The 25248-nt window shown below is 36.7% G+C and overlaps 1 protein-coding gene across 3 annotated transcripts in view; it reads right to left on the bottom strand.

The window, feature by feature from the left end:
• Positions 1–20109, bottom strand: part of KCTD9 (potassium channel tetramerization domain containing 9) — a 458686-nt gene extending 438577 nt beyond the window's left edge. For 2 of the 3 annotated variants that reach the window (XM_044083151.1, XM_044083153.1), the window contains exon 1: positions 19914–20109. In XM_044083151.1, the coding sequence (XP_043939086.1) occupies positions 19914–19961 (48 nt within the window). In that variant the 5' untranslated portion in view covers positions 19962–20109. Of the gene's footprint in view, positions 1–19335; positions 19517–19913 lie in introns of those variants that run through there. The other variant, XM_044083152.1, reaches the window with a different exon arrangement.
• Positions 20110–25248: the final 5139 nt, after the last annotated feature.

Below are 25248 nucleotides of genomic sequence, written 5' to 3'. Positions count from 1 at the left end.
CACTGACACCAGACAAGCCATATCCAGAACCTTCCTCCTCTCTACACTCCTATATGCTTTCCCCCTTACCAGCTTAAAAAAAACTTAACCAAATTGGAAACTTGCTACAACAAAATAGCCCCTTCGCAGCCAACCTTCACCACCAACCACCACTGTATTGTTCTACATAAATTAAATTTGGCTCGAGCTACCTAACCTTCTCCATCTCTACCAACTTGGATTCACACATACACACAATATCTTCCATCCTGACAGTTACCATCTCTCAAGGTTCCCTACTCATGCCCACGAAGTGTTAAGATCTGCAGACAAACTTCCTCATAGCAAACAAAGCTAACACTCACGGTAAAGCCCTATTCTCAAATCAAATAGCCAAATTACGGAACTCTTTACCCCACACCCACATCTACCTTTATCAAACTAATACTTGGTACAGCTATCCAAGAAATGGCATTGCTCCTACGCAAAACCTGACTGTAAACAATATAAAACTAAGATTTACATTACGAACTATAATCTTTCTTAATTAGAAAATCAAATTTTCCAAAGGGCAGGGCAAAAAACTGAGGCAAAAATCAGGGAGAGTTGACAGGTATCTGCTGTAGCAGCAATTGCTAGAGATTGTTTTCTGGGGCTTAATCACTATATGCTAATTAGTGCTGCATGCTCAATAGGACTTGTTGGCGGGACAGACTTGTGTCCCAGAGACACCCCCTGTTGCAGAATAGACTCCTACTCCACATAAAGCAGAGAACCTCATTAAACCTTTTAAAGCACAACCTGTATAACTAGATGGGGAAACGAAAATAGGTGTTCCTGCTAGACAGTGGCATAGCCTGCTAACTTGTTGAACATGGGCTAAATTCTTGGCTAGGCTTGTAAGGGCCTCAGGATCAATAGCTTAGTAACTTCCTACAATCCTACAGGAAGGACCATTTTTTCATAACTATCACTTCATATGTATACAGTACTAATTTTATTTTTCTCAGTGATCTTCACTGAAATGATTGTATTCCTTTCTCCTTTTTGAACCTGCATCTACTAGAACACTGTACCGAATACTACTTTGTATAGACCAACTAGATGGATGTGTATTCTCTATCTTACAGTATGTACGTAATTGCATCATCTACTGCATTTTGCTTATATTTCTGCGGAGCTCATCTCCCAGGGCCTCCACTGAAAAATGGGCTTTGGGCCCAGTCGGACTTTTCCGCTAACTACATAAATCAAACACTATTTATAATCATGATTTAGGATTGAAATGAGCCTGTATGAAGCCGGATAGAATTAGTCACATCTACCACTTAACTTTGGCATATTTAATTCTTTCATAAAACATTTCTATTTGCACATTTTCTTTATCTCCATATTTCTCCGCTTTATACAGGCCTTCATGAAACATCCAAAATACTTCTAATACCTCTAAAGGATCTCGTTACCGTCCTTGTTAGAGGCTCCCAAACCTTCGCAACGACCTTTTCGACTTCCTGTTGGCCAAGTCACAGTGCTAAAAGTTGTGCTCTGGCATCAAAAACATTAGTCAACAGCAATCTTTCTAAATGCATGCATATTATCAAGGTAATCCTCAACTTTGTTTGGCATTCTGCAATGGTTACTCCTCTTGTTCTTTAAGATTCCCCTGATTCTGGAATACTTTGCCAGTCCCTCTAAATAGTGCTTACTGCTTAACCACCACTCTCCCTTACTTGCATCCTATTATTAAACTCCACTTTACATTTTCAGAAGAAATGTCCATCTTCTCTAATAACTTCCGAATAATTTCTTCTACCCATTCCTTAAATTCCTCGCTTCAGATAGGTGGGAAAGCACCAATCATTTTATTTCCTTACCCTGCGTTTGTATTTTGGTTATCTGCGTGTGATGTGAAGTAGTTACTGGATACATATCAAACCTTTCAATTAAATGCACATGTTCCTGTGAAATTGAAGAAGTTCTGTCTAGCTTGTTTCTTATGTAAATTCACTCTGAATTCCTACTACTGAATTCACATCTTCCATGCCAAATACTTGCATTAATGTCTTCAAAAATCTACACTCCTATGCTATATTTTCCCTTCTGCATCCCCTACATGCATCTTCCCTGCTGCAAATCAAATTCCTTTCCCCACCTATAAATGAAGTTCCCTGCTAAAAACTAATTCTCCCAGAATTTTAAGTTCCATTACAGCAATTTTAGGTGGAATATACCAGTGTAATCCTCCTCCCCAGCCAGCAGCCCCTTAGTATTACATATCTACCATTATCTTTTTTTCCCTCTATCACTAGTAGAGAGCCTCTTGCAATACATATACACACACACACACACACACACCCCTTTTCTCTTACCCAATTAACATATTTAGGTCTTTCCAGGTCTCTCCTGTAGCGTAACTATTTTTTTAATGTAGTTAGGTTATATCTGTGAGAAACTATTAATACTTAGATATATTAAAAGGCTCATTATGGTAAAAGTTACTCACCTTTTATTAGCAACAGATTTTTTAAAATACCTAGTTGCAACTTCTGTTACATGTACACACTAATGTTTGGCAGCTTGACCTTTTATACAGTTGTCATCTCCATTTGAGCCTGTCACATCTTAAAAAATCAAAAACAAAAAAACAAAACTTGTTTTACTGAAAGCCCTCAGAAAAATAAACACAGAAATACACCCCAAAACATTAACAAACAGAACTAAGTGTTCAAATACTGAAGTTTTACCTTAATAGTAGGAACTGTCCCAAACAGCCATATTCTTAGCATTGGGTTAACCTAAAAACGAAGGTTATCCAAGCTAAGATGCATGGTACAACCTGTGTTTTAACTAAGTGCTGACTGGTTTTGTCTCATCTTTATTGCGGTCCCAGAATGAGCACACATTTGAACGCTTTCAAAAAATATCACCTCCTACCCATTGACAGAGAGCCATTAAAAGATAGTAAGTTTTTATTGCTCTTTATCAGATTCTATTTATTTGCTTGGAGAGCTTTATTATATTCAATATTCTCTAAAAGAATACTACTACACAAAACCAAGAGCCTTAATCCAGTCATTTCCCTGTGCAAGAATGAGAAAAAAGTGCATCACTTTTTAGTATCATACTCTTTTGAATAGACTTTAATACACTGCAGTGCCCACATTCCTTAAAACTGAAGAAAAAACAGGGGCACCCTTTTACTTCAGTATCCTCATTACACTTGAAAATAACTGACATAACTTAACTTATAGCATTCAAACTTTACTTCATAGCATTCAGATATCATGCACATAAATATTGCTGTTTAAAACAAAACTTTTGTTCTTAGATTTAACTCATTCCTTTCTCTTCCCCTCCCCCAAATCCTCCTCCAAACATTAACATGAAGTAGGGCATATCACATGTATGTTATATGAAATGAAACCAACTGTAAAGGACATCCATGTAGTCTATGCAATGCAACTTCTCTCTCCAGGCCTACACTGAAAAAAAGAATTGCTCAGTTGGAGTTTCCCAGTAAACAAATGCCAATAGATAAAAATATATACATGTATATATGAAAAGTCTATATTCACATTTTCCCACAACACTCCTGCCAATAGACCACATGGCCCATTTTGGACCTACAAGTACTGCTCCTGTTAGTTTTAAACTCTTGCTGTCTTCCAGATCTAGGTGTATCTGAAAAAACTCAAGGCACTCTTGCTCCTTTTCCATTTCAACATGTAAACCAACACCCCAAACTCAAACAAATCAAATGAAGACTTGTTTCTATGACTTACATTTTTCTCATAAATCTTTACAGTATGAAAATACACACAGGGCAGTTGTTTACCTGTCAAAAACTGATGACACATTTTATCATCAGTGTAACCAAAAAGATTAATAACTTTGCTCCTCAATACACAAGATGTTGGTAATTTACCAACCAAGAGTACAGTTACAGTGCATGCTGGCATGATTAATGCATTATGGTACTCAAATTTAGAAAAATCAGGTTGGCTGCCTTGCAGCTTTTGGCTCTCCAGTTCACTCCCCAGAGGGGATTCCTTCCAGGTGGAGATTAACAGGTGCAAACTCACTGCAAGAGGCACCCCTCAGCATAGATTATTTTTCAGAACAGTACTGCTTTTATTACAGCCCTTTATGATACGCCTCTGGTATCCTTTGATAATACTAGAACTGACTGTGCAGTTACACTTCAGATAACAGCAGTCATTTAAGGCTTGAAAACTAACCACCAATAAAATGGTACCAACAAGTACAATAAACGTTCAAAGAAAATTTGAAACAGGAAAAAGTGTTACTAATCACTGTCCATCTGTCACACTATGCAATAAACAATGGAATTAATTTATGGTAGGCATAAACGCAAAGCAATTTTTTTAACCTGCAGAATACCGAATGAGATTACATATAAATTGTGCATGCAATCTTCGAACTGAAGCAAGACACCACATTTACAGTTAAGGACACTCCCTCTCTCCCACTAACTACACGTGCATCTCCTTCCTTAAATCTAGTCCCATTATGACTTCAGAGTGTTGGAGGATAAATCTGCAGAGTTAAGTTAATCTCCTTTAAGCATCGAATGCAATTTGTTTTTATTTACAAAAAAAGACTATTTGTACCACCTCAGGCCTTTAATCTGATACCAGACTTTAAAGGTGACACTGACTACGATTCATGAACTCATTTTCAAGTACAAGAAGGTGGAACTCGGTAATACCATACAAGATGCCTGTAACAATACAACAGTATGCTCAGTGGAACATTAATCATTTCATCTTCAGCTAGACACAAGCTGAGTCAGAGTTCAAGTGCAACATAAGCAAAGATGAAATGAATGCAAGTAAGCAAGCAAGCAATGCAAAGTCTGGGGCAAGGAAGGCTGAATTGATACTGAAGTAGGACAGAACAGGCATGACAGGCAACTCTTGCCCCTCTCTATATCCAGTTCGTGAGAACCAAGATAAACATATTGTCCTCCCTTCACTCATATGGGCCACTGACCTCCAGTCTACCAACCCCCTGCACTTTATTTGGTCTTTCCTCTCCCAAATGCTGCTGTGCCAAGTCCATCATGACCCACCACCAAAGAGCCATAATTACCTGCTAATATTAACTGCTTACTGCCCATGTATCAATACTCCACACTGAAATACAAGACAGAACTGTCAAGAAGCTGGTAGCATTCACATATCAAGCTCCAGTATACTTTTAGACACCCCCCTCCCAAAACTCCCAAATGGTGCAATCCATTCTGTGCAGACAAACAAATACACCTGCATGCTATGGCATAGAGATTATTTTTAGGGTCATGCACTGTGTGCAGCACCTGCTGTACTCTACCCTCTACAAAATTACCATTCACCAACAAGCTTCCTTCACCCCACTACCCCCCCAACCTTAGGTGCAAATCTTGAGATGCTGCTGGCTTATGTCAGCACCCTTTCCCTTTGCCAGTAGGCTCACACTAGTGTGCGCAGTTTGAGAAACTGCAGCTTTATGAGAAATGAAATACAGAAAGAAAATGAATACAATGAACAAAAATACTGTAACCTCTCTTTACAGCACCTTTTCTTTATTGTATTCAGGAAGAGTTGAAGCATGAGAAATTACTGAACACCTGGAAGAATTAAATGGAAAATAAGCAATTAATAAAAAGTGTGTATAATCAGATTTAAAACAAAGAAATCTTCTTTCAGCTTTTCCCGGTTAGGGGTCGCCACAGCAGATCACCTGTCCGCTCATGACTGGCAGTGAAGTTTTAGACTGTCAAGTTGCCAGCCCGGTGCCCTACCTTCCACAGAAGGCACGCACCCACTCACACCTAAGGCCAATATAGAGTGTCCAAGCCATCTACAGCATGTCTTTGTGATGTAGAAAGAAACCGGAGCACCCGGAGAAAACCCACGTGACCACACGGAAGACATGCAGACTTCACAGAAGGCATCCGAGCAGAGGATCGAACCGGAGAACCTCTTGCTATGAAGTGGCAACGCTAACCGCTGCACCACCATGGCCGCCCCACAAATATTTTCTTCCACAGAATGGGAATGAAAATAGAAAGGCCTTACAGAGGAGGATGCCGAGACAAAACATGTGAAAAGAACGCAAGCATGCACTGGAAAGTTACAAAACATTACTTGCAAGTGGAAACTCTCCTTTTCTGCTGCCAAAGTATGAAATCAGCATTTCAACACAACTTGAAATATGCCAGGGTACTGATGATTAGCAAGCATGGCAAAGTGTACAGGAAGAGGAATTTTGTAGTTTAAAACGCCAAGTTAAACAAACAATCATATTCACACTTTTCTGTAGTGCAAATCAAAGAGAAAAAAAAAGGAGTACAATACCCTCCATTACTTCTGGACTACCTCATGAATGCAACAGCAAATCTAACCTTTAGAACTCCTACACCAATATAATGTGATTTGTGCATGGGCGCAAAAGATATTCAGGATTTCCTTTATGAAATCACATTTGCCAATAACTACTAACATTATTACAGCAGTAACAGTTGTAACCTGTAAATGTGTATTCATGCTGCAGAAATCAGACTGATAAAAAATATGCAGTGGGGGGGGGGGGGTGACAGCGAGTGACAGTTATCACTTTCTGGCTAAACAGAAATGAGACTCTGTACAAATCTATCTTAATTAATAACTTTGTTGCTCCCTGCATTGTAATCATACCTATAAACTATCCAGATTTTTGCCTCATATTTTTGGTCTGATCCTCATAAAATGTGGTTTTCTGGCAAACCACTGGAATGACTGGAGGATTTAAGTAACAAAATAATGACAAATTCGACTTTCAGACTTAAAAAATCCTTAAGTAAATTTAGGTTACACAAATTTTGTTTCTCTAAGGACATTTATAAATATCAAAAAATCTGCCCGTATTTTCTGGTCTTTGCCCCCCCCCCCCCATTCTGTCAGCCTTTGTCCAGATTTCTTGCACACTAAGAGGTAGAAATTAATACACAATCTTTCACTGGAATTAATCTTATCTACATGAGACCAGTTTCATTCAGCCTGAGGGGCAAAACAAAAAAAGTATTTCGGCCTTTCAACTAGTCTGCCTTTTCTTTCCCCAGCTAATGTCACGGTCAGTAACAAGCTATATGACTCAGCAAATGCTTCTTGAACTCAGCTTAGTGGGCTGCAGTTTTTCAGCAGCTACAGACTTAAACGAAAACTTAATAGTAATTCTCTCTAGATTGGTAATTTTATTTTACATTTGTTGACCAGGCTAGTCTAGCTGGATTAATGTCCATTTTCAGTAGAGGCCCGGGGAAAAAAGCTCCACAGTAAGACATAATTTTACAAACATAGTTGTACAGAGGGTGTAAAGACAGACTGTAGTACATAACATTTTCATAAAAGTCTAAAACTACCAGTAGCATCAACAGGAAAAACTACATTAGATTCTTCTTTTAAACATCCATCCATCATAGTGGTATTGAGAATCCAAGAATAAAAGAGAAGTAAAGAAACAGTAGGAGAATATCTTGTTATAGCTAGCAGGAGAACGGAAAAGGCATGGAACAAAAAAGGATTAGTCAGGGTTAGAACAAGGGCAGAGCCACTGTGAATAAAGCCATGATTTTATATGCTTCTTGAAAGTAGGTAAAGAGGTAGGACATAAGTTCACTTGGAAGTTTGTTCCAGATGGGTGCAGTACAGTTGGAGAACAGACTATCCCCAGCTTTGTTGTTGGAGGCAGCTAGTAGTTTGGTAGCAGAGCTTAGGGAAGAGATGTTTTATATGGGGTAATAAGGGAACAGAGTATAGTGATATTAGTGGGCTGATGAAAGATTTTGTGGGTAATGGTCAGTTGCAGAAGTCATATATGATTTTGTAATTCTAGCCAGCCTAGCTGTTTGAGATTAGAACAATGGTGGGTATGAAATGGGGCTCCTGTTGCAAACCTGGCTATGTTATGGTAAGCTGTTGCTAGTTTGTTGAGGTTACTTTTAGTTAAGTTTGTATAGATTGGAGAGGCATAAAATAGGGTAGAGAGTAGGTGGGTTTGTGCTAAAGTACTTCTGGCTGAGGGAGTGAGGAAGGGTTTAAGTCTGTACAGAGATCCAAGTTTTCTATTGATTTGATAGTTAAGTTAATATGGGAATCAAAGTTGAGGTTGTGGTCTATTGTGACACCAAGAAGTTTGGTCGTAGGATCAGGGGATATTATGGTACCATTGTTAGAGGATATATTAAAGGAAAGAGAACAAGAGAGAGAGAGAACAAGAGAGAGAGAGAGAGAGAACAAGAGAGAGAGAGAGAGAGAGAACAAGAGAGAGAGAGAGAGAGAGAACAAGAGAGAGAGAGAGAGAACACAAGAGAGAGAGAGAGAGAACACAAGAGAGAGAGAGAGAGAGAGAGAGAGAGAGAGAGAGAGAGAGAACAAGAGAGAGAGAGAGAGAACAAGAGAGAGAGAGAGAGAGAACAAGAGAGAGAGAGAGAGAGAGAGAGAGAGAGAGAGAGAGAGAGAGAGAGAGAGAGAACAAGAGAGAGAGAGAGAGAGAGAACAAGAGAGAGAGAGAACAAGAGAGAGAGAGAGAGAGAGAACAAGAGAGAGAGAGAGAACAAGAGAGAGAGAGAGAACAAGAGAGAGAGAGAGAGAACAAGAGAGAGAGAGAGAACAAGAGAGAGAGAGAGAGAACAAGAGAGAGAGAGAGAGAGAGAGAGAACAAGAGAGAGAGAGAGAGAAGAGAGAGAGAGAGAACAAGAGAGAGAGAGAGAAGAGAGAGAACAAGAGAGAGAGAGAGAGAGAGAGAACAAGAGAGAGAGAGAGAGAGAGAGAACAAGAGAGAGAGAGAGAGAGAGAGAGAACAAGAGAGAGAGAGAGAGAGAGAGAACAAGAGAGAGAGAGAGAGAACAAGAGAGAGAGAGAGAGAGAACAAGAGAGAGAGAGAGAACAAGAGAGAGAGAGAGAACAAGAGAGAGAGAACAAGAGAGAGAGAGAGAGAGAACAAGAGAGAGAGAGAGAGAGAGAGAGAACAAGAGAGAGAGAGAACAAGAGAGAGAGAGAGAGAGAACAAGAGAGAGAGAGAACAAGAGAGAGAGAGAGAGAGAGAACAAGAGAGAGAGAGAGAGAGAACAAGAGAGAGAGAGAGAACAAGAGAGAGAGAGAGAGAGAACAAGAGAGAGAGAGAACAAGAGAGAGAGAGAGAGAGAGAGAGAGAGAGAGAGAGAGAGAGAACAAGAGAGAGAGAGAACAAGAGAGAGAGAACAAGAGAGAGAGAACAAGAGAGAGAGAACAAGAGAGAGAGAGAACAAGAGAGAGAGAACAAGAGAGAGAGAGAACAAGAGAGAGAGAGAACAAGAGAGAGAGAGAGAGAGAGAGAACAAGAGAGAGAGAGAGAGAGAGAACAAGAGAGAGAGAGAGAGAGAGAGAGAGAGAGAGAGAGAGAGAGAGAACGAGAGAGAGAGAGAAGAGAGAGAGAGAACGAGAGAGAGAGAACGAGAGAGAGAGAGAACGAGAGAGAGAGAGAGAACGAGAGAGACGTATGTGATGGAGCGAATAGTAATAGTTTAGTCTTTTTTGGATTCAGTAAGAGGCAATATTGTTGGAACCAGTTTTCGGCTGCTGTGAAAGCTTTTTGAGTGATATTTTGAAGATCATTAGTGGAAAAAGCTGAGCATATGAGTGTTGAATCATCACCATATTGAATACAGATTGATTGAGGAAGGGACTTATCTAGGTTGTTTATGAAAATAGAAAAGAGGAGGGGTCCAAGTATTGAGCCTTGTGGTACACCTATTTTGATAAGCAGAAGAGAAGTGATTTTCCCATTGCACTGCTTGTTGTCCATTATTTAAGTAGGAATAGAACCACTGGATAGCCTGAGAGTCCAAAGCAAGAGATTAAGATGCCAAGTAAGAGAATGTGGTTGACCATATCAAAGGCTTTAGAGAGGTCTAAGAATAGAGCAGAGGACAGTAAGCTGTTATTCCTATTTCTATTAATATGGTCAATGAAAGACAAGAGCGCAGTAGTACTGTGATGAGGTCTAAAACCATGTTGACTGTCTGCTAGGAGATTGTTTTGGAGGAGGTGATTAAGTAATTGCCTATGTATACATCTTTCCATGATTTTTACTAAAGGGGAAAGTAAGGCTATGGGACGGAAGTTAGAGAGTTGGGATACAGCCTTCTGTTATGGTACGATTGATTAAAATAGAGACAAGGCCAGTGGTTTGGCTGCAATCTGTAGGTATTCGGCTGGAATGAGGCCAGCTGAAGGGGTACAAGGTTTTAGCTTGGTAAGTAATTTATGAATGAGATCTGTTGAGACTGGTTATAGTTTAAATGAGGGGGGATTATTGTTTGGGGAGTTGGATGCTTGTATGGGTGGTGGGGATAGGGATGAAGCTAGGGAAGTGACAGTATCTTTGAAAAATGAGTTAATACATCAGCAATTTGAATTGGGGATGTCAGAGTGAGGTTTGAGGGTGTAGGTGTTTTGGAGTTAACTAGGTGCAGTAATTTGATACCTCTCCAGAATTTTTGGGGGTTTTGATGTTGTGCATATTGGACTTTTTTTTTTTTCAAAACAGGTTTACTGTTTTAACATACAAGAGAAATATAACAATTTTATACAAGTAATGAAAAATAGATATGATTATAACATTCAACAAAACTAAAGTATTTACAAAGACATCCACTACAATCAGATCAATTAAACTAAAATACCATGCTATTGAAATTAGGATTTTTTTAACAAATTTTGTAAATTATCCCATACAATATAATAATATGTTTTTCTAGTTGTTCTTGACCTAATTGTGTTTATTTCCATATGGCACACTATATTCATAACATTTTTAAATTCATTGAACGAAGGAGGTGTATCCGAAATCCAATTTCTGGTTATTATTTTCCTAGCCACTGCTAGAATAGACCACAACAAGGGAAGCTTAACCTTTTTAACACGGAGGTACAGGTGTGTTGAATACAAGAGATTTAGAAATAATGAAATTATCTGTAAAAAGAGCCTGCAAAAATTCATTAATTGACTTCCAGTATTCTTTCAATTGTATACAGTCATAAAACATATGAGCCCAGTCAGCATTAATTTCTACATTACATCTCTTACATAGATTATCTTTATTATTTATTTTATTCATCAAAGGTGTATAAAAAGATCTATGTAATAATTTCCATGTATAAAGTCTCCAGACAATGGAAGACGTAGTTCTATAGGCAGATTCCAATATATATTGTTTATCTTGTTGATTTGGTGGGTCCCCATTAATAGAAGTGAAATAATTCCAGTATGTACCTACACTGTAAAAAGTTTCTTGTCTGATAATTTTATGTATGAAAGTTTACCTTTATCATAAACTTTGTTGTAAATTTAATATCAAGTAATCAATCAGTGTTGGAATAGATTCTTTAACTGTTATAGTCATTAAATCTATTTTATTAATGAGATGTTGTCTAAAGGTCTGAACCTCTAACCAGCAAGTTTCTCTTAGATCAAATTCTTGTTTTAAGAAATCTAGATTTTTAACTTTATTATCAGATATCAACTGATACCAGTACTTTAGATCATTATCTATCGCTAAATGAGTTCCTTCAGAAGTAGATGACAAAAGCATACCCTGAGTATACATTATAAGGAATATAATAAAATTCCATTCCCTATACTTACGGTGCATGAATATAAAGTTACGATATCTAATAATAATATTTAATGGGTAACAAACCATATGTTTAGGTGTAATAGGTTAAGTACAAAATTCCTTTAGTAACCATAACATGGAGTTATTTACAATCATATTTTTATGTGTTAAGGAGATTTTCATGAAGTGCATACTAATTAGCTCCCAATAATCTTTCCATTTTGCGACATATGACTGATCTATTAATAAAGTAATAACTTTTACAATAGAAGAGATAGTATATAAATTGAAGTCTGGAAAAGAAATACCCCCTTGAGACCAGCTATTAGTATGTTTCTTTAATGCAATCCTAGGTCTATTAGGTGCCCATAGGAAATTTAACATTAGTGTATTCAGTTTCTTGATAATTATTTTTGTAGGTGGAAGTATTATTGATTGTATTAAGTATAAAATCTTGGGGAATATTATCATTTTAATAATTGCAAGTCTCTTCCATAGTAAAACATATTATTCCAGGTATTAAAAAGATTTTGTATATTAAGAAAACGGGTATTATAATTATTATATATAATAGATTTAATATCTTTAGATAGTATTATACCTAAATAAGTTATCTGACCTGAATTGGGTACATATTTAGTAAAATCACTAATGAGAATATTTTTTCGTGTATATATAGGTAGTATTTTAGTTTTTTCATCATTGAATATTAAACCAGAAATACTTTTAAAATTCATCATCTTTTCAAATAGAGACTGCATAGAAGAATTAGATCCTGCTGATGTAATTAGAACATCTGCAAAAAGTTGAATTTTGGATGTTGTATTTTCATCTATTTCAAAACCCTCTATGTCAGTACTGTTACTGATCAAATTAGCCCAAGGCTCTATTACTAAAGTGAATAATAGTGGAGAAAGTGGACATCCTTGTTTTGTACCTTTAAAAATGGGTATTTTTTGTGAAACATATGTTCCTACCTTAATACAAGCCAATGTTCCTTTGTATAAATGCTCAATTAGATTTACAAATGCATCTGAGAAGTTTGTGCACTTCAGTAAGGTAAACAGATAGTCCCAACTTACTGAATCAAATGCTGAACTTATATCAAGACTAATAAGTGTTAAATCTTTCTTTTTCCTATTTGCAAAATCAATTAATGTTAAAGTTCTTCTTATATTATCAAAAGTATTTCTATTTACAATGAAGCCTGTCTGATCTATATCTATAATGCCGGGGATGATTGTCTTCAATCAGCAAAAATACTCAAACATTTTATAATCAACATTAAGTAATGAGATGGGCCGATATGAAGTACATCTAGTTGGATCTTTATTAGGTTTTAAAATTGGCGAAATAAATGTATATTGCCAAGATGGGGGGGCTATTAACTCAGTTTGGGCCAAAATAAAAACCTTATGCATTAATGAATATGTACTTTTAGAGAGAATTTTATGTATCTCTGGTATAATACCATCATTACCCGGTGCTTTGTTTGATTTAAGCTTATTTATTTGTGTAATAACCTCTGTATATGAAATACTTTTGTCCAATAGTTTAATCTGTTGTTTATTAAGCTTTTTATTCATGTTTGTGGTTATAAACTCCTTTATTTTATCTTTAGGTTCCATGTTAATGTTATTATGGTTAATTTTGTGAAAGTGATTTCTAAATTCATCTAGTATTTCTGGTATACTAGAAACATTCTTCTTTTTCCTTAGAGAAAAGATTTCTTTAATATGGTTTTGTTTATTCAACCTTTTTGTTTTATTTTTAAGTCTATGTAAGTATTTGGGGCTTATTGAATAAGACAAAAAACTTGTATTTCTCTAAAGTTATTTTAAGAGTTAAAATTTCTTTGTATTTCTCATTTAGTTTGTTTATTTCTTAAATAACTTTCTTGTCCATAATATTTTCTTTATTATTATGTTTATAAGAGTCTAATTTACTTTGAATATCTAACAATTCCTTATCCCAAGATTTCCTTTTATTATTATACCATCTGATACTTTGTCCATATAGATATGATTTTAAGGCATCCCAAACAGACAATGGAGACTTCAGGAGTATTATTTAGGTCTAAAAAATGTTTTACTTCTGAAAGTATATATTCTTTATAGTCTTTTAGTTGAGTTAAGTATGCTGGTATCCTTTTGATCTGAACATTGAGTATTTTTATCATGAATTCAAAAACAATTGAATTATGATCAGATATAGGACATGAAATGATTTTGGAATTAATTAAATCTGTTACCATCTGGTTAGAAATAAAGACCCTATCTATTTTTGAATAAGTTTTTTATCTGTTAGAAAAAAAGGTGTATGGTAATGAATTTGAATCAGATTATTAATATCATTCAAATAAGAAAAAAAATCATTTAAATGTTTTGCATTAGATGTAATTCTTTTTCCTATAGTGGTAGTATCACTTTCATGTAGTAAACAATTAATGTCACCAGCTAAAATAATATATCTTATAGAGAATGATATGATCAAGATGATGTTTCACTGTATTAATACCAATTCCAGGTATCCAATATACATTAAAGTGCAAGTCGTCCCATTAATTTGTATTGTAACCATACAAAACATTCCTTTGTCATCCTGATAAGACTTAAATGGTTTTAGGAATGGGCATACTTTTATTCCATAAAATAGCCACTCCTCTTTTTCTGAGTGTGCTCTGAACTAACCAATACTGTATATTTGTTAGTGGCTAGTTTATCAATATCTTTTTTCAAGAGATGGGTTTCTTGCAGGAAGACTAAGTTGGCCTTATGTAAATTAATGTATCTTACTACGCTTGCCCTTTTACACGGATTATTCAATCCATTAATGTTTAAAAAAAAATCTTTTTAAAGATGCCATTTTTAAAACTTAAGAATCTTATGATCAAAATAACAAACAACAACATAAGTAATGTTACATCTCCTCCTTTAGGTGTACCTTTAAATATAGCTGTATTTATTGAATCTCTTATGGGATTTTGTATAGGATTCAATTTTGTTTGTAGTGACAATGAGTATACAAAATATATTGTGGATGTCAAAACTATATACATATAACAATGAACAAGTGAAAATAATGTAAGGATTAAACCTTGCATCCAGCCTGGAGTTAAAAACTCCAACTTAGAGTAGTATTTACCACTCAAGTTAACCCCCTACCCTAAGCAGCAGTACCTCAGCTACCACCTTATCAATTTAATACTGGTTATATTTAACTTAAATTAACAGCTTTCAATTAAATTATCTAGCAAGACAAGACTACGCATTTGATAAAACAGCATCATATAAACTAAAATATTTTTTTTTAAAACTATTCATACTACTACTATATACATCTATGTAATATAATACACTTGTATTCAAATAATCTTGATATTAGGAACCAAGAGGGGAGAGAGAAAAAAAAGACGTGAAAGAGGGAGAGAGAGAGAAAAAAAAAGGCATATTTACATATTAATTTATTCAAAGTATGTAAAATAAGTTCTAACATTCTTTTAAATCAAAAACTTTGGCTAATATGGTTCAGACATTACATATATTAAGATGCATCTATTTTCTGTCATGTAAATGCAGTCAACAGCTTCCAAAAAAAAAAAAAAAAAAAAAAAAAAAAAAAACCTTGAATTGCTTGTATATGAGCATTTTATTCATACTCAGTCAATAGAATAAAATATTATATTTATAGAAATTGTTATAAATCATACTGCATAGTTATGCAAATTCTCAGAAACACTTGCATTACTGTAAAAAAAGCCATCTGTATTTTGTATGTCTATACTACTGCTTTAAAATATATCACATGACAATTTCTTCCAGAATAGAGTTAAAGTTATTTATGCTTGTCAATCAGACGAATTAAATGAGTTATAGTAATGTATATGTTTGGAACATAAGTTTTTAACACAAATTAGTATGCTGCAGTCAAGTAGATTTTCAAAAACAGTTGAATAAATGTTTCATTTTCTATGCCTTCTAAAATAAGACATTTACTTACTACAAGAAACTGCATCATTTAAAATTATAACTGACATATTTTATGAATTCTAACAGATATTTAAGTAATTATATAAAATAACTCGCATTTAAATGTTAGAGTTCATTTTCCTTCACAGTCACATTTGCATCAGTTCTACTTCCTGGAAGAGTGTTCTACCTGAATCTGCGATATGTCAGTGTAATATCTGGGTCAAAGGTCAAATTGACTGCTTTCAGCTTCTCTGTGAGAATTCTGAGAGTTGACGCTTTTAAAACAACTCAAGGACACGGTTCATGAGGTAGCACACATCCCAGATTGTCTCCCTTAACATTTTGGCGGGAAACTTGTTAAAAACTAGTGACAAACATTCATTTAGCAGTGTAAATGCATCAAAACATGACAAAACCTTCGCAATGTATTTTACAGGTTATTACAGCCTCTAAGTGAAATTAAGCCCAAAGTTATTAAGTAATAAAACTCAATATTTTCGTCCCAACTCAATTTTTATGCAAATATTATTTACTGTGTCTATATGATCAAAAGCATTTCTATACATTAATATGAAAAAAAAAAAGAAAGGAAAAAGAGAAGAAAATAAAAGAGTGTAAAGCAGAAATAAAAAAAATGTAAGAGAAAGCTATAAGAAGTATATACAATGGAATATTACTTAATGTTTATATTAGAGTTGAAACATATTTACTATTATTTAGTTCTAATTATTATTAGTTGAAGCATGACAGATTATTTACAAACAAGCATAAGCAGTATAATCAAGAAAGTATTATTAGGAATAGCATTTGAAGAACATATAAACTTTTTACAAGGAATAAATATATTATTCCATTTATCATATTTTCATTACTCTTCTCTCCCTGCCCTCCCCCACCCTTTACCCACTACATAATCTAAATAGAATGTCATTGTTTAAACAAAGAAAAGAAAAGGAGAAAAAAATGCATCAAATTACTGACCTTACTTCTCTTTTTCAGAAAGAGAAACAAACTGAATAACAGCTTATTAGTTCCTCAGATATTTTGACTGGTTATGAAACAAAACATTTCTTTGCACACAGAGAATAACTTTGATTAAATCTTTTTCAGAATATTTGTGGCTTTCTGGAAATGCAGGAACTATATTTAAAAAGATTAATAATGAGGTAAAATGATGAGAAAAAAAAAGAAAAAAAAACAGAACAAATCATTTGTGTTTTTAAGTCTCTTCTTCTCTGAAGTCTTCCATGAAGTTTCAGTTGCCAGTCTCTTTAATGAAGGACTAGCCCATTCCATTTCCTCTATTTTATCCAAAATCTTATTTTTTTGATAAACAGTAAAGTAGAGTCTAAGTCATCAAAAATTTTAGGACCATCAGGAAGGAAGATTTTTAGCTTGGCAGGAAACAGAAGGAATGTTTTAAACTCTGCTTTTTTAAGCTCCCTTATTAGTGGCAGAAAAACTTTTCTTTTAGCTATTACCAAGGAAGAATAGTCATTGTCAAAACGCACGGTTGTCTCATTAAACTTAACAGGAGCTTTAGCCCAAGCAGATTTAAGAACCATCTCTTTATCAAAAGATGATAGAAATCTAACTATAACTGATCTAGGATAGTTTTTGTTAGAGTTAGTATTAGCTATAGATCTATGTGCTCTTTCGATACCAAAAGAGAATGCTTCTGGTAAGTCTAAAGTGTTAGGAAGCCATGTTGTTAAAAAAAGTAGTAATATTGTTACCTTCAATATTTTCTGGCAGTCCAAAAATCCTAATGTTATTGCGCCTAGATCTATTTTCCAGGTCATCCAGCTTTGTTTGTAAATGTGTATTTTGTTTCAGCAGAAACTCAATGTTGATTTCCTCTTCTTGGATTCTACTTTCCATGTCATTCACAGCTTCTTCTATGCCTGTCATCTGGATTTCTGTTGTTGCAGGTCTATAGGTAACAAGTCTATTTGTTTTGTAGTTTTTTCTGTGAAGGTATCTATTTTAGTATCCATTTTATCCATCTTAATAGTAAGTTGCTGGATTATAGTTATCAGAGACTGAAGTTCTTTCTTGATGCTGGAGTCTTGAGAATTTGTCTTACTGGAACTCATTTCAGACTGATAAACTGACAGGAACATTTCCAAAGTGATTTCTGACAGGAATATTGTTAAAATTTCCTTTCTTTTTTAGATATAGTTCAAGAACTATATAAAACAAACATTTAGAAAGAAAATTACTTCAAAAATTAATTTTTTAAGTAATTAATTCCTGTCAGTGTAATGAAATTGGTGGAGCTGAAGAAATCTGCTGCTATCCTGTGTTCATCCTTGGCCACGCCCCCTCGTGCATATTGGACTTTTGAGTAGTGATTTCTTTTATCAGTGACTATCAGTTTCTTTGTTTGATTTCTAAGTTGTTTAAAGGTCACATGCTCAGCTGGGTTTTTGGTAGCTCTCCATTTGTCCCATGTTCTATTTCTATGTAACATTTTTTGTTTGGTTTCTTTGGATAGCCAATGAGCAGGCTTTGCTTTGGTTCTTGTTACTCTTGTAGGTGCATGGTGGTCAAGGATTTGAAGGAATTTATTGTTAAAGAGACAGCTTCATCTAGAGACAAATATTTCAGAGGAGACCAGTTGCAAGCTTTTAGCTCTAATAGGAAGTTGTGTAGGTTGAAGTTAGTTTTGTTCCTGTTAGTTCTGAGTTGAGTGGGGATGGTGCTTTTTTGTCGGTTGATAAAAGTTATTTGATGGTCACTGATATTATCAGGTAGTGTACCTGTGATATAACACATAGGGTTACTGTTAACTAGGATCCAGTCCAGGATACTCTGGAACGGGTTTTATTTATTCGGGTAGGGACGGTAATAGTCTGAGTAAAGCCATAGAGGTTGATGTGAGAGGTAATCAGCAATTCTAACTACAACACTTACATGCAAAAATATTTGAAGCTAAATGACATCCAGCTGAATAAAAAAAAAAAAAGTGACAAATAAAATACGTTCTCAACAGCAGTTACGACTTAACTATACACATTACATTTCAGGAATAAATAAATACAACAAACACGCGTATTAAAAAACTGTTCACTTACGTCATAAAATATAAACAGCAACTGTATAACAACTGACAAATGTTTGCCGAGGGCTATTGTTAAAGATCTAAAAAATAAGACATTGTTTAAACTCGCACAAACCCTTGTGACTGACGCAAGGCACAAAGTTATTCAGCTAGGGAATAACTCGGCGCTTAAACCAGTAGTTATCAATTAGGGAAAATAAAACCTGACGCCTCCTGTCAGAGACCGGTTCAGACAGCTATAATCACGTCCTACGTTGGCTTAAAGTTAGCTAAGTAAATTTCCTTAGAACTTCCTTTGATCAACTACAAACAGTTGTCAACAACGTACCAAGCATTTATCTCTTTTTTAAGCAAGGCTTAGAAGTGGTGCTCTACGATTCTTCAACCCCTTGACAAACAGTATTGTTATCTTTAATAATCTTATTATTTCTTACATCAAATAAAACACAGAAGATAATATCCATCTAAGGCTAACGTTGACCTGTTAGGCTTACCTATATCACTACGCAGTAGACGCTAGATAGTTTAAAGGAAGCGTACTTCATCTGTACAAACATCCAACAGGACTAAACCACTCCTCTACTCAAATCAAACGTTAACATATGCCTACCACAAAAGGTCTAACAAAAATACATCTATGCCAAATGTTACACCTGTACAGTCCAAAGGAATGATGATACGTACAGCATCTGAAAACTTTAAAGGCTTTCTCATTCTCAAAAATCGTCAAATTAAAACCAGTACATCTCGGTTATAAATGATCTACTTAAAAACTGCAAACTGATCTCACAAAACAATTTAGCACACGCTACAAGTGTGGCAACCAAAATACATCAAACTATCAAAACAAATAAGAACACAGAAATAGAAAGCAGACAACACTAATTTGAGAAACACTTCCTGAAAGGGCGCTAACTCATTGACACGTACCAACTGATAACATCACTCTGTTCACAAATTTTACCAAACGCTGTCTCATTACGCTAAACAAGGTAATAACAACATATAGATAATCAGAAATCAAACACGCCCCTATACATTGTTTATGCAGGAACAAAATACAGAGAACGTTCCCGCACCCCTGCCAACTTGGAATAACCACGACATACCACGCCCCAAGCTGTTATGCGTACCCAAGAGTAAAACACAGCTCAACAAAAGCGAACTCAGTGCCGCATTGCTTAATCCCTTAATAAGACTATTAACCAGGGCCACTTAAAATTACGGGGAAAGGAAAATGATTAATGTTCAGTACCACTTACCTTTCCATCTCTGTGGCTGCCATTCACAAACAACGTCACCCGCCTCATAGTCCGCCTCAACTATTTAACTTCCAAAAACTTTACTATTCCCAGAAAAACAAGTTCACTTACAACCTTTGGGAAATGTTTCAGTTTACTGCGCCTTCAAGCACAACCGAACCTGAATTAAGGTTTGGATTGGCTAGACTAACAGCAAGGGTGAGCCTATAAAAAACAGTAGTAGTCACCTTCCTAAGCTTCACCGCCCCAATCAGGCAAAAGTAGGTGGGATTCTTTCTAAGATGAGACGGTACAAAATGTTTTACGTCGGTATGACGTTGCTGAAACTTTACTGTAGAGTTGAAGTAATAGTTGTTTTAATTTAAAGTTAGGAATAATGGATTAAGAAATTATATCTTAGATGCAGATGTTCGAGTAGTGGGTCAAACTGTTAACAGTGTGAGTAATGAAGGCCGAATGGAGATGTACGTTAGGACTAAGGAAATGCAAGTGCTAATATAGATTGCTCTGATTTATTCTTACTGTGGTTACGCAAAACTGCAGAATTGAAGTTAGAAGCTCGTACTGTCTTTTTCCCGACTATAAACCACACAATCGTTCATTACGGTTATACCTAGAACCAATGTCCCCAACACTGCGCATGCTTTCGTCTCTCAGGCACCCATTCCTCTCAACTGTCCCTAATTTTCAGGGACTTCCCTGTTTTTGATTCAAATTGTCTTTGTCCCTTTTAATCCCTAATTTTTGGAGAAAGGTGGTGATTTACACTTGACAAATAATGAAAATAATTTCAGTTGAGACTTCTTGTACTTCAGAAATGTATATAATTCATATTCTTTATTGTACCGATATCTTAAGATATTAGTAATATTTTAAAAGTGTCCATGATTATTTCTGGATTTGTCCCTGATTTGTTGAGAATTATGGGCACCTACACTTTGGCAAATTTTCCCCATCAATATTAAAGAAATCAACGCTTGTTCCAAATTTAAAATGCAATTCACAGGTGAGTACTAGGCTAACGGCACTGGAGCCAGTCCAAGTCTAGCCAAGAATATTCCCAGTGAACCTGCTGCCGGACGTTAGTTCCTTGTGCCCCTATCGAGCAAGGCTGTTGAAGTGATCCTGGGGTGAATTTCCTATTACCCATTCACTTGTTAAGATTTTTCTTGAAGAGGGCTAGTGAGGTGCCCTGCTTGACGTGAATGGGGAGTTTATTCCAGAGTATGGGAAGTTGGGAAGTCTCTGGGTTAGGAACCTGTCCCTCCAGCAGGTTCTGTTTATTTTGGTCATGAGGCTGAGATCTTTGGAGCATGTGGCGCAGAGGGATCGAGACTTTTTCAGATGGAGCATGTCTGCCAATACTGGGTCAGACATTGCTTTGTATGTCAAGCAGAGATCGCCTCTTAAGTAGGTGATATGAGACGGAGTAAAGCTAGAGTTTTTTGAGTCTTTCTGTATAGGGCATGTGTTTGAGTCCTAAGATCGTCTTTGTGAGGAATTTTTGTGACCTCTCCAGTTGTTGTCGATGTCTAGTGAGGTACATGCCAAACAGGACATTGTACTCTATACTGTTTCTAATGAGGGACGAGGAGAGAGGGATTATGACTTTCTTTCTAGATGAGAAACCTTTTGTAATGAGGTGTGCCACATAAAAGGACTTTCTAATGACAGTGGCAACATGGTTGTCGAAGGAGAGGTTGCTATCTACCTGTCTCCCTAGATCTCTTATCACACCTTCGGAGTTAAGTGGGCTACCGTCGATGTGGTAGTTCGTGGGCACCATGTTTTTCCTGAAGGGAATGCCGATGCGCTTTTTAGCATTGAGCTTAAGGCCATGGATCTCGCACCAGTCGTTGGGTCTCTGTGAGGCCTTTTTGTAGGATGTCTACATCAGTTTGAGGATCAATAATAGCTCCCAGTTTGCAGTCATCTGCGAATTTGGGTAACCAGAGTCCCTTTGTGTTAGTTTGATCTTCAGAGAAATAGATGCCAAACAGGAGAGGACCCAGAACCGATCCCTGTGGGACTTCACTTGTAACTGCTCTGTAGTCAGATATGGGGGTCCGCTGCTTTCGCCATGTGGTTTCTGTCAGTGAGCCAGTTGGCAACCTGTCTTATGAAGTAGGGGTTAATGCCTAGGTTACTGAGTCCACCAATGATTTCTGAGTGGGGGATGGTTTCATAGGTAGGTACTAGGCTATCGGCCCAAGGGCCTACATAAGCCTAGCCAACAAGGTTCCCTTGCTTACACCACCCAAGAAAGTTATTTTCCTGTGCCACTGTCAAGCAGAGACACTGAAGTGATGCCCGGGGTGTATTTCCTATTTCCCATCCACTCATCAAGATTTTTTTTGAAGAGTGTTAATGAAGAACTTTGCTTGACATAGATGGGTAGCTTGTTCCAGATTATAGGAAGTCTCTGGGACAGGAATCTATCCCTCCAGCATGTCCTGTTTATTGTGGTGACAAGGTTTAGGACCCTAGAGTGTGTAGCTTGGAGGAATTGGGATTTCTTTAGGTGTAGCATGTCCAACAGCTCTGGGTTTGACATAGATTTATATGTTAGGCAGAGATCACCTCGGAGTAGGCAATATGCTACGGAGTAAAGCTGGAGTTTTTTGCCTTCTTTTAAACCGCATTCTTCCCCTTGTATGTATTGTTCCCACTATTCCCATTTTTTCCTAAGTAGCTTGATCCTATCCTTTTCTAAAGATCTCAATTCCATTTATTTTATCCATGTTACTATATTCACTACTTCTAATATAGTTGGTTTTGATTTTGATTTCCATTTTGTAGTAATTTTTTTTTTGGCAGCCACCATAATTAGGCACAGTAAGGCCCTTACCACATCTAGGCCATTCCGATGCTGTACCATAGCTCAGAAAAATCATCTCGCTCGTCTCGCCAATCCACCCACAAAGCATCTTCAGCAGTGCATTCCGCAGGGAATCCTTAAAGTCCACCAACTCACTGCACTCCCAGAAAATGTGTTCCCAAGTACCTCTTTCTTCCCCATCACACCTCCAACATTTACTGCCTACTTGAGGAAAAATTATTTGCAGTCTACTTGGGGTGTAAAAATATCTATGCATTTCCATGGAAAAATCCTAAATATTTTTGATTTTGTTGTGTATTTGTGAGAGATCCATATATCCTCCCATTGTATCTTTGTGAATTGCTTATCCAATCTCTCTTCCCAATCATTTCTAACCATCTTTGATTGATTCTTATAGTTATCATGCAATATTTTATATGATATACTAATTATTCCTTTTTAATGGCAGCTTCTGTTCTAGGTTGTACTAAAAACTCTACCAGTGCTGGCCTTTCATTTAGGACCCCCCCCCCTATTTCTTTCTCTTTGCCTATACTTTGATATCAATCCGTGAGAGGGAAGACCATCTCTAAACTGCAATCCAAATAAATTCTTCACCTATTCACATTTTATTACCTTTCCCTCTCTTGTTGTTTGCTCCCAATACCTTGGTTCCTTTGCCAGTTTTCTCCAATAAATTCCAGTTCCCACTTGCCTGTTGTCTATATCCCTAATTGAGTCATCCCTATCGGCAGAATCTCCTTTTTCTATTCCAGTGTTGGCTTACTTCTTAGAATACTTTCTGCTACTTTATGGATATAATATTCTGTATGATTATTATTTTCTTTAAAGATTTGCATCCAAATTCCCAGTCTTTCCTTGTATCTTTAGCCCCCCACCCTGTTTCAGCATCATCCCTTTACACTTTGAATTAATTGTTTTCTGCTTGTGTTATGTATAAGAGCCTTAACTGCGTAGCTCTAAAATGCCCCTTCAAATTGGGTAAACCCAATCCACCCTGTTCTACTGGAAAAGTCAGCTTATCCCACTTGACTCTTGCCATCTTCCCCTCCTAGATAAAGTCCTTCAGCTCTTTATTAATTGCTATTCACAACCTCTCCTCTGGTTGATAATAATATGTCTGACTTATGTAAAAGACTAAAGGGATTAAAAACATTTTGATTACTTGTATCTTACTAGCCATATAACAAAAAAAGAAGTTATGTACTCACCATAACGTTCCATATTTGTTGTCCATCTCGCCGTTCATTCTTACAGTGATTGGCCGAATTCATAGCTGAAAGTCTCAAACCTGGCTCGTGGCAAGAAGGTATCCCACTGAATGGCGCACAGTGACAGTTATCCCACTCCACAAAGGGGGAGCCACCACAGACCCTGGAAACTACCGCCCCATTAGCCTAACAAGCCTGGTCTGCAAGGCTATGGAGCGTGTCATCATGGAACTTATAAATAATGACATTGGTAATCTCCAAACTCAGGACCCCACCCAGTTCAGGTTTGTAAAAGGCAAATCATGTCTCCTAAATCTGATAGACTTCTTTGAAGCAGTCACCAAAGCCATAGATGAGGGTAAGGAGGTTCACACAGCCTATCTAGATCTCGCCAAGGCTTTTGACACCACCCCCCACTCTGGAATTATAGATAAACTCAGTAAACCAGGTATAAATCCCTATGTCACAAGATGGGTTGCCAACTGGCTCACTGACAGAACCCACACTGTGAAAGTAGCAGACTCCAAATCCAGCTTCAGACCAGTGACAAGTGGAGTACCACAGGGTTCAGTCCTGGGTCCTCTCCTGTTTGGTATCTACTTCTCTGAAGTACAGGCCAACACAGAAGGTCTTTGGCTAACGAAGTTCACAGATGACTGCATACTAGGAGCCATAATCAAAACTCCAAAAGATGTGGACATCCTACAAAAGGGCCTTGCTGAGACAGATGCCTGGTGTCAAAGCCATGGCCTCAAGCTCAATGCGAAAAAGTGCATTGTCATTCCTTTTGGTAAAAACTCAGTACCCATGAACTACCACACAGGTGGTAGTCTACTTAACACCAAAAGTGTGATAAAAGTCCTTGGGACACAGGTGGACAGTAGCCTCTCCTTTGATAATCACATTGCCACAGTAGTCAGGAAATCCTTCTATGTGGCACACCTCATCACAAAAGGTTTCTTATCCAGGAAAAAAGAGGTCATTGTTTCCTTCTACTCGTCACTCATTAGACCCAATATAGAGTACAATGCCCCTTTTTGTATGTACCTCACAAGACATCTACAACAACTGGAAAGGCCACAGAAATACCTCACAAAGAGGATTACCGGCCTCAAAGAGATGCCCTATGCAGACCGCCTCAAAAAACTGCAGCTTTACTCGGTTGCATATTGCCTACTCAGAGGCAATCTCTGCCTAACACACAAAGCTATGTCAAACCCAGAGCTTTTAGACATGCTCCACTTAAAGAAATCCCAATCCCTACGAGCTGCACGCTCTAGGGACC

Source organism: Protopterus annectens, chromosome 9.part0 (genome assembly GCF_019279795.1).
Source record: "Protopterus annectens isolate FY-2018-M chromosome 9.part0, PAN1.0, whole genome shotgun sequence".
Taxonomy (NCBI): Eukaryota; Metazoa; Chordata; order Ceratodontiformes; family Protopteridae; genus Protopterus; species Protopterus annectens.
This window is presented reverse-complemented; position numbering and strand designations above follow the sequence as displayed.